General features: G+C 54.8%; 1 protein-coding gene across 1 annotated transcript; it reads left to right on the top strand.

Annotated features, from left to right (window-relative positions):
• Positions 1–2,273: 2,273 nt before the first annotated feature.
• SHMT1 (serine hydroxymethyltransferase 1) lies at positions 2,274–10,288 on the top strand (the record flags this gene model as incomplete). Its single annotated transcript, XM_081805992.1, has 7 exons — positions 2,274–2,850; positions 3,361–3,573; positions 4,949–5,065; positions 6,277–6,399; positions 7,946–8,062; positions 8,574–8,684; positions 9,242–10,288. Coding segments are annotated over 7 exons (1,431 nt in total), but the record flags the coding sequence as incomplete, so codon positions are not given.
• Between the last annotated feature and the right edge of the window lie 230 nt (positions 10,289–10,518).

The following is a 10,518-nucleotide window of genomic DNA, read 5'->3' as shown; positions in this document are numbered from 1 at the left end:
AAATAAATAAATAAAATCTTAAAAAAAAAAAAAAAGAGTCTCTTCTTTTAATTAATTAATTAAAGTAGGCTCCACGCCCAGCACGGAGCCCCGTGTGGGGCTTGAACTCAAGACCCTGAGATCAAGACCTGAGCAGAGATCAAGAGTCAGACGCTTAACCGACTGAGCCACCCAGCCTCCCTCCCCCCAAGAGTCTCTTGGGTGCAGGCTGGAGGCTCAGTGGTGGTGGGCCGGCAGGGGTGTGGAGTGGTGGGCCCTGGGAGCTTGGCCAGCTTGGGCAGCAGGAGACACAGCTCAACCGCCAAAGGGGCGCCTGTGGGCACCGGCCCTGTGCGGGGAGGAGACACAGACCTGCCTGGCCTCCAGCATTAGATGCCACGCCCCTCCTCTGCCCCCGACCCTGCCTCCCTGCCCTGCGTCTCCTGGCCCCTGCCCTCTCCATGGGGCTCTCTCTCACCCTCTACGCAGCCGCCCCATACAGGGCCAAGCATCCCATCTCCATGGGGAAACAGCAATTCGAACCTTCTGTCCCCTCGTCTCTCCTCTATGTCCAAGGAGTCCCCTCCCCGAAGGTCCTAAGTGACAGAGGGGAGGCTCCTTTCCTGTCCCTCCACACCACTCTGGCCCCTCTGCAGTTTCTGACAAATGCCCGTGAATTCTCCAGGAGTGGGGTTTTTTTGGTCGAATGTTCAGCATTTTTTTAAAAAGAAAAACTTAAAAAAAAATCCTGTAAGTTTAAAAAGCAGAATGTGGAAGGGAGAGTAGCAACACATTTTGGGGGGGGTAATTATGTCTTTTAAAATTTTAGAATTATGTCCGTTTTTTTACTGCGGGTCACCTGTTGATTTTCTTCAAGGTTTCTCTGCCAAGTTCAGGTGCCTAGAAAGAACCAGTTCATTCCCTTTGAAACAGAACCACAGCTGGTCCTTCCACCTGCCTTTCCAGATGAGGTCTCGGCTGCACACAAGCTTTGTGTTGAATTGGAAAGGGGTGGCCACCAGACCCGAGCCTTGCCCCCGGGGGGCAGGGGCTCCTCCCACCGCCTCCTCCCCGGAGAGCTCCCGTGCCCCACACCCCTAAAATCTTTCCCTTTTTTACTTCCCCTTGGCACAAATGCTTTAACGCAACTTTAATACACTATCTTACTAAGACACGTGTTGCCAAAAAGGGGAAAAAAAATTGTTTGACGTTTCACATGTAGATGGATCCACAGTGTATCTGGAATCAATTTCTGTGGGGGGCGGTGAGGTGGCCATCCAGTGGACCTAGTGCCACGTCCTGGAGGAACAGCTTTTCCCTGCGGTGTCACTGTTGTCCTCAATCGGTTGACCCTCTCTCACTAGGGGTCCCGTTTCTGGGCTCTCTTCTGTTCTTGTCCTTCCACAGACATGTGCTAGCTTAATCAGTGTAGCTCTTTGTGTTTTTAAATTTCTCTCAATAATGTTTTGTGTGGGGCACCTGGGTGGCTGAGTCGGTTAAGCATCTGCCTTCAGCTCGGGTCATGATCCCAGGGTCCTGGGATCGAGCCCCACATCGGGCTCCTTGCTCAGCTGGGAGCTTGCTTCTCCTCCCTCTGTCTCTCCCCCTGCTCATGCTCTCTCTCTCTGTATCTCTGTGTCTCAAATGAATAAAAAAAAAAAAAAAAGGCGTCTGACTCTTGATTTCGGCTCAGGTCATGATCTCAGGGTTGTGAGATCAGGCCCCGCGTGGGGCTCCGCGCTCAGCGGGGAGTCTGCTTCTCTCTCTTTCTCTCTCCCCCCGCCCCGCCCCTCCCCTTATTCACACACACTGTCTCTAAAATAAATAAATCTTAAAAAAATGTTTTGTGTGGAGGTCTTGTGTATCTTTTGTTGGATATTTTATGGTCTTTGAAACTAATGTAATATTATTATTAACATTTCACTTCCTATTTTTTGCTGCTTATCTGCATGAATGTAGCTGATTTTGGGCTTTGACCCTGCATCCAGTGACCTTGCTAAGTTCAGTTACTAATTCTTTTTTTTTTTTATTTTTAAAGATTTTATTTATTTGACAGAGAGAGAGACAGCGAGAGGGGGAACACAAGCAGGGGGAGCAGGAGAGGGAGAAGCAGGCTTCCCGCGGAGCAGGGAGCCCGATGCGGGGCTCGATCCCAGGACCCTGGGATCATGACCTGAGCTGAAGGCAGACGCTTAACGACTGAGCCACCCAGGCGCCCCTCAGTTACTAATTCTAATAGCTTGCCGCCAGAGGCTCGGCTTTTCCGGGTACACTGTCACAATGTCTGTGAGTAATGTCAGCTTTTTGCGTCTTCTGATCCTTGTGTCTTTCTTTCTTTTTCTGGCCTCTTTGTACTTGGACTAGAAGGGCTGTTAGCAGCAGCTTGTCTCTTTCCCGAAGGTAACAGCGGCTCAGCACCGCATTGTGTGGTGCACGTTTGTTGTTCCTGTTTCGTTCCCGGTGGCTTTTTGGGTCCTCGTCCTTCCTGGGAGAGCCCTGGGGCAGGGGCTGACTCTTCCTCTGGGGACCCCTCAGGGCATCCTGCCTCCGTGAGCAATGCTTGGTTATCCGCACCACTAGTGCAGGCCAAATACACGGGCGCCCTGTCTCGCCCTCCAGTCGGGCCCTGGGACAGCTTTCCTGCATTCGCGGTGGAGGGGAGCGAACAGGTTTCGGGCAGGTACAGAAAGTCATCTTACCTCGAGAGCTGGCGCAGGTTCGGGCGGGAGGGCAGGCCCGGCGTGGTGGAGGACGCCGCCCGAGCCCGCTCTCTCTGTGACCTCCCACAGGTGAACCCGGACACCGGCTACATCAACTATGACCAACTGGAGGAAAATGCCCGCCTCTTCCACCCGAAGCTGATTATCGCAGGTGAGGAGCGGGGGGTGAAGGAACCGCCTTTCTTAGCAGCTCCCGTGCCTCTTAGAAAACGAGGACGTGGACATGTTCCCTAGCTCACTGCTAGTCTCTGCCTCGAAAGGCTGGCCTTCTGGGGTCTCAGTATAGTCTTTTCTTTCAGGACAAATAACTGTTTGCCGCCGTTAGTACAAGGCGGAGTGAGATCTGAGGCTGTTCTCAGAGAAGCATCTAGAAACGTTAACCCCTGACTAATTGGTGGGGGTGATAATAGTTAGGGGCCGTCCCAACCACCGTGAAGAGGCACCTGACCTGAAGAGGCAGCTCAGAATGGTTGCCTCTGGCACCAAGATGTTTTTGGGGGGGGGGGGAGTTGTCATTGCCGTTCTCGGGGATGTTGCAGGGAGAAATTTCCAAGCTGTCGACTGTGCCTGCCCAGGGGCCGCTTTGCAGGGTCGCACTTCCGGCGACTCTCAGCTGGCCATGGGTATCTCTGACTCGACTCTGTCACCTCTGCCATCTCAGGAACCAGCTGCTACTCCCGAAACCTGGACTACGCTCGACTGAGGAAGATCGCGGACGACAACGGGGCGTATCTCATGGCCGACATGGCGCACATCAGCGGGCTGGTGGCGGCTGGCGTGGTGCCCTCCCCCTTTGAGCACTGCCACGTGGCGTCCACCACCACCCACAAAACCCTGAGAGGCTGCCGAGCTGGCATGATCTTCTACAGGAGAGGTGCGCTTTCCCGCTGTGGTAACTGGCGGGCTGCTGGCGTTGGCCTTTCTCCTCTGGGGTTCATGTTCCGTTTGGGGAGCCGGGAAAACCCGGGTCCCTTGATGTGTCCCTGCAAGAGCTACTTAGGAGGGGGCAATGGCGGGCTGCTGAAGAGGTCTGGAAAGAAGCTCTGAGCACAGCTCTTGCCTCACTCCTTGGGTGTCCGGGTCTTGGGAAAGGAGGAAGGGTACTGCGCTGTGGGACAACTAGTCCTCCCTACGAGGGCTGAATGGAGGTGCGTGGCTGGCCAGGGGCTGCCAGAGGCCTCACGGTGCAGCCTTGCTTGGGTGAACTTACTCTGGTCCAGCATGCCTCTCGAAGAGGATGACTCACAGTAATCAAACCGTAAGGCACTGACGTATAAACCATAGTTACCAGTGTAGTCCTTTTAGTGAGGATTCTCTGTTGAATGCCTGCAACCCACACGTCCAAGCACTCCCTTTATTTTGGGATCCCCACCCCTGGGAAAGCCAGATTCGTGATCAGATCATTCAGCCCGTGGTGAGACCAGATGCACGGCCACCCACAGAGAAACCGGCCCTCTTGGCAACTGGGTCTCTCTCCCCTGCAGTCTCCTTGTCGGGCCCCCTGGCCAGGGCTGGCCACACCCACATGCCCACGAGCCTTCTCAGTGCCCTGTTGTCCCTGAGGACCTTCTTCAGTTGTATGGACAGTTCTGAGGCAGGTAGCCATTGCCACCTGCCTGGGAAATGTTTGTTTCTTCCCACGGAGTGCTGCTGTGTGGCTAGCCTGAGCGACTTCTGCATCGGCCACGTCCACGCCGTGTGATCCTCGGCTAGTTGTGCAGCCTCTCTGTGCCTCATTTCCATGCCTCCGGAGCGGGAATCGTTATAATAGCAGCCGTCCCTTCAGACTAGTGTTTGGAGCATTCATTCATTCATGTAAAGTGCCTCGAGCAGTTCCTCGCTCACAAGAAGCTCTGCAGAGACCTTAGTTACTACAACGGATTATTAACCTTTCTTCCAGAAAGGAATCAGTCCTCATTAGAGCCTTATTATATAATTAATATATATCATTATACAAATGAGTCTTCTCTCCTTCAAAGTAACCGTCTTGGAAGACTGCTGTCTTGGACAGGTCTTTGAGGAAATATGCCCAAGGCATAGTCTTTGTTACAGTCTCAGTGGAGGGAAATTATTATCCTTTGATTTCAAGGGGCCCCTAGCCCCTGCAATGTGATGGACCAGGTCTCCTCCCCCAGGACCAGAGGCCAGGCTTGTGCTTAGCGCCCCGGAGCCAGTCTGGGTTGGAGTCCGGGTGGGGAGAAAACAGAGGGGACAGCCTGGCTCATGTCATTCTGTTTTCCTTCATCCAGGAGTGCGCAGCGTGGATCCCAAGACGGGCAAAGAGACTCTGTACAACCTGGAGTCGCTTATCAACTCGGCCGTGTTCCCAGGCCTGCAGGGCGGTCCCCACAACCACGCCATTGCTGGTAAAACGTCACCAGAGCCAACCTCGAGGCCTCGGGTGGCGCTTGGGGGGGGGGGGCTCCCTCATCCATGGCGGCCCCTTCGCTCCTCGGTGGCGCCTAATGCCCAGCTTACCTGTCCACCAAATGGGTGGCAGGACCTGCACGCTGGGGCGAAACCAAAGCGAGATCTCTGTCCGGGAGGTGCCAACCAGGAAGAAGAGGGAAACTGGTAACTGGTGTCAGGCAGGGACAGCGGGGAGGGATGACCACTCTGCTTCAGGGAAGGAATTCAACAATTAGGAGGCGGCACAGCAGAAGGGGTGAGCGGTTAGCGTCCAATCCCTGAGAAGACAAGTCACCTCATCCTGACATCCCGCCCCTCGCACCGCTGAGAACAACCAGCAGGCTGCCAGTGACTTACTCCTTCTCTGTACAAATGGCTTAGGAGATGTGATGACCTCAGAGTTGTTCCAGAGTCTTCCGTGGAACAAAGCGGTTTGGTAGAGGAGCCCAGGACGAAGGCACACGGCCTCCATTCAGAGACACGCTGGTGTTTCTAAGGAGGGGAGGGAGGGGGCGGGTTTCCGCGGGGTCTTTTCCCAGTCCCCTCTTTACACCTCCAGACTCCGGGTCTGCGGTTCCTTCAAGCCCTGGGTGATGGCATCACTCGCTCTCCAGCCACCCTGGGCCTTTTCCAGTCATTTCCACCAACACCGACGAGTGGCTTTGGTGCGCGCACGTAGGCAATGCCTACTTTGCTTTCTCCTTTACTTCCTGTGCCCCCTTCAGCGGCCCTTGGGATTGAATGAGGGACCGGAGGAGTCTGGACGCGCAGGTCAAACAGGCCTGCACCTCTCTCTCCTGGCCTCTGGTCGGAGAGATTTGCACAATTTGGCACCAGAGCGGAAGCGTTTGGGGGCAGCTGAGTGCTCATGTCCACACACTGAGCCTAAAAAGGACCGTAAAATCCATCTTGCGGGAGAACAGCTTCCCTGTGATAACCGTGTTAGCACGAAACTCCCATGCTCCTCAAAAAGTAGAGGTCTGTAGGGTCAGCCAGGTAATTGTAGGATTAAAAATAGATCTCATTTGGGGCGAGGAATATAATCCACCCTCTCTCGGGTGGCAGTGAAAAGCAGGGAGGCCCGCGTGGAAACAAGGGGTGTTCTGTGACTCCTGGTCGGCCGGCTGGTCCCGTCCTGCCTTCCTGACCCTTTCTCTCCTCCCGCCAGGGGTCGCTGTGGCCCTGAAGCAAGCGATGACTCCGGAATTCAGACTTTACCAGCGCCAGGTGGTGGCCAACTGCCGGGTTCTGGCTGAGACCCTGATGGAGCTGGGCTACAAAGTGGTGACAGGTACCAACCGAATGCCCGGGGAGGTGCCCCTGCTCCTCGGGGTGGCATTGAGGCCCTGCGGCTGCAGCCGTGGGCCGAGTCTGTCACTGGCGCGGGAGACCACAGGTCCTCGGGAGCTTTGTGGAAGGCGTGCCCAAGGCCCGGGGAGTGCGCCGTGTCCACGTGTGCTTTAATACAACAGATGGTGCTGGGGCGCCTGGGTGGCTCAGTTGGTTAAGCGACTGCCTTCGGCTCAGGTCATGATCCCGGAGTCCCGGGATCGAGTCCCACATCGGGCTCCCTGCTCGGCGGGGAGTCTGCTTCTCCCTCTGACCCTCCCCCCTCTCATGTGCTCTCTCTCTCTCTAATAAATAAAATCTTAAATTAAAAAAAAAAAAAGAAATACAACAGATGGTGCTGAGTAAGCTCCCGCGGGGTGGGCTTTTCAGGTGAGGGCCCGCTCAGGGCTGCCGTCCCCCTGCGTCCCTGCGGGCTCACGCAGTTGGGACGGTAGCTTTCTGGCAGACTGTGATCTTGAAGGACAGCGTCGTTCTTCTGCTCGCAAGGCTGCTGTCTATGCTGCCAGTGGGGTGGTCTAGGGAGGGGCGTCCTGGTATCCCACAGACTCGGTGCCCACTCCCTGCCCGCCGCCCTTTTCAGGGACTTCAGGCCCCTGTCTGAGGAGTGGGCTCCCCACCAAACTTGATGAGCAGCAGAACTGGGACAAAAACTGGCTCCTCTGCAGTCCTGGGGAGCACTTTTCTCTGGTTCCCTCCACTTCCTTTCTTTCCTTTCTCCTTCGTCCTGCGCATCTGTCAGTAAGAAAGCCCTGGAAACCTCCGTGGGGATGGTGACCTTCAAGGTCCCTCGGGTCACTCGTCAAACTTGGATGTGCACACAGCCCCCCAGGCACCCTGTTAAAGTGCAGGTCTGACTTGGCAGGTCTGGGTTGGGGTCTGTATTCCAGCCGGCCCCCAGGTGATGCTGGCGTGGGAACCGCACTTGGCATCGGGAGGAGTTAGACCAGACTCCCTCTGGCTGCAGACAGCACATGGCAGCCCCGCGCTGCCCGAGGCCTCACGGGAGTCTCAGGAGGGAAGCCTCCACCTCCCTGAGCTCCCAGGCCTGCCCGCACCTGAGGGCACAGCGCAGGTGGCGGAAGCAGAGAATGGTGACCGTAAGCCAGCGTTTGTGATCACCTGCTTTGTGCCTGGTGCGGGCGGAGTGCTGCACTGAAACGTCACAACAGCCTTGTCAATTATTGCTCTTCTTTTATTTTTATTATTTATTAATTTAAAAAATATATTTTATTTGATAGAGACACAGCGAGAGAGGGAACACAAGCAGGGGGAGCGGGAGAGGGAGAAGCAGGCTTCCCGGGGAGCAGGGAGCCCGATGCGGGGCTCGATCCCAGGACCCCGGGACCATGACCTGAGCCGAAGGCAGACGTTTAACTGACTGAGCCACCCAGGCGTCCCGTTACCCTCGTTTCTTAGGAAGAGAGGACTCCGTCACTTGGCATGGAATCAAGTTTCTCTATTCCTACATGTCCAATTTGGTTTTCCAGGTGGTTCTGACAACCATTTGATCCTCGTGGATCTCCGTTCCAAAGGCACGGACGGGGGAAGGGCTGAGAAGGTTCTAGAAGCCTGTTCTATTGCCTGTAATAAGAACACCTGTCCAGGTAAGAATCCTTTCGGCCAAAGTTCTGGCTGATGGTAGCTGGGCTCTGGGGACAGACATAAAGGGATTCTGGAGAGGTACATACATGGGAGCAAAATCGTGGCTCTCTCCCGGCCTGCTCCTTCCGACACAGCCCTAACCCTGCCAGGGGCAGAGACGGAGGGACTGAGGCAGGCTGCTCGCAGGTGCCATGGGCATTTGGATAAGGGAAGCAGGGGCCTCTGGAACAGGCTGGCTTTCTCGGGGTTGTAAGAATGTGGGTGATGCATCTAACACAGATGCTAGCCTCGCTTTGTGGAGGAGCAGCCCCCTTCCTGTTTCAGTACAGTGGCCCAGAGGGGCTGCTGTCTCCTTGGGCCTTTGTTCCTGCCTCTGGCATTTCAGTCAGCGGCACTCTGCTTCCTAGAAAGAGCCACCATCCAAGTCCACTTCTTTTGGCCAAGAGTCTTAAATGCACAGCGGTCAGTGGTGAGTTGGGGGTGGCCGAGGGACAGAGCCTGTTTATCTCGAAGGTGACAAAAGCGCACTGCGGCCCAGCGGACTGCGTCTGGGGACTCCAGCCCTGACATCCCGAGGACTTTTGGAAAAAGAGTTCCAGAAAGTAGCCCAGTTTATTCACAGAGGTAAGGATAAGGTTTGGAAGTCGGCCACTCTGAACTGTGCATGGAGTTTCTGATTGGGAGCAAGCATTTGAGACCCAGCCGCTGAAGGACTTTCCATGTCCAGGCGCAGTGCGGGGGGACAAGGGAGAGCAAATGTCACCTTAGCAAACCATCTAGTCTGTGAGAGGTCGGTAACCTCGTCCTGCCCAAGGAAGGGGGCACAGGAATCATTTCCGAGGTCCACCTTAACACCTGCGGCTGTCATGCCCCCGCCACTGGGCGCACCCTGACAGCCGAGCCTCGGGTGTGTCTCTGGGGCCCACTGAGCCGCAGCACGGCACAGTTCTAGAAGCCTGTTCTATTGCCTGTGATAAGAACACCTGTCCAGGTAAGAATCCTCACTGCTCTTTCGTTCCGTACCTCTCCCCTGTTACATTTCTTTTGGCCAAAGCTCTAGCTGATGGTAGTTGGGCTCTGGGGACAGACACGAGGAGATTCTGGAGGGGTACCTACATGGGGGCAAAATCGTGGCTCTCTCCCGGCCCACAGAGGACTCGTTTTGTCTCTTGTCGGCACAGGGATAGAACTGACTCTGCAGATTCAGAACGACGTTGGGGCCAGGGCCACCCTGAAGGAGTTCAGAGAGAAACTGGCAGGGGACGAGAAGCACCAAAGGGCCGTCGGGGCTCTCAGGGAGGAGGTGGAGAGCTTCGCATCTCTCTTCCCTCTGCCTGGCCTGCCTGACTTCTAGAGGAACCCGCACCTGCCCAGGAACCACTTGCTCGAGGACCCAGTGCCCTTCTGAGAAGAGACGAAGAGCGGCCCCACGCAGGACCTGGCTGCGTCAACGTCTCCGTGCCCTCTGAGGGGGTTTCTTTTGGGACTTTGTTCAAATTACCTCCTTCACGAATCAAAATTTGTTTTTAAGACCCTCTGTTAGTAATTTAGTAATTCTGGGACAAGTTATCAGGGGGTTCACATGTGATCCTTTCTCTCAGCTGTATAAACAGTTCTTCTGGGAAAATGAAATACTTAGACTGGGTTCAGGGCAGACGACTGGAAAGACCCTGGTAGGTGTACTCGCCCTTCTCTGAGTTCCTGGGCTTCCCCCACACTCTGAGATCGACGACCACCCAAGTTCGGAGCTGCCACCAGCTGCCCCTTCTTAATACCTTGTTACGCGGAGGGCTGCCAAAGGAGGACTGACTTAGGGCTGTCACAACTGAGGAGGGAAATTTTGAAGCTTCTGGTGAGTTCTATACAAGGTGCCGTGGCTTTGTCCACAGCAGCTCAGGACATCATGGGAATGATCTCCTTCACCCCCCCCCCCCGCCATCCCTGGGGAGTGTCAGGTGCCATCAGGGGTGAGAACCAGTTGGGGGGGGGGGGTCCTGCCCTGTGCCAGATAACCAACTCCCTCCTGTAATCAGGAAACCAAGTGTCACCTTCCCAGAGAAACTTTATTTTTCACAAAACTGAAGTGCGAAACATAGATGACTGTTTTTAATAATAAGCACAAATTTTTAACCACAGAATGTCTACAAGAATTATAGCTTTAAAAAATACAACCAATTTTTATATTTCAAAAATATCTGAACTCAAATAAATGAATTTCTTAAAAAGTACACTTCTCATACTATTTGTTTGGCATTTACTCTGGTTAAACTCTGGTGCAGCCACACCCCCGAGCGGCTGTCGCGCATGCGTCCGAGGTGGGGCGCTGTGACGCGCGCAGCTCACGTGGGGGAGGACTCGGCGTTCACACGAGTGGACAGAGGAACATGCAGTAATAAAATAGCTTTCCAAAAATAACAGGTACAAATTCATCACAGACTATGCTTTTCACTGCAGCCTT

This window comes from Leptonychotes weddellii, chromosome 15 (genome assembly GCF_054177405.1).
Source record: "Leptonychotes weddellii isolate Sample4059 chromosome 15, ASM5417740v2, whole genome shotgun sequence".
Lineage (NCBI taxonomy): Eukaryota > Metazoa > Chordata > Mammalia > Carnivora > Phocidae > Leptonychotes > Leptonychotes weddellii.
This window is presented reverse-complemented; position numbering and strand designations above follow the sequence as displayed.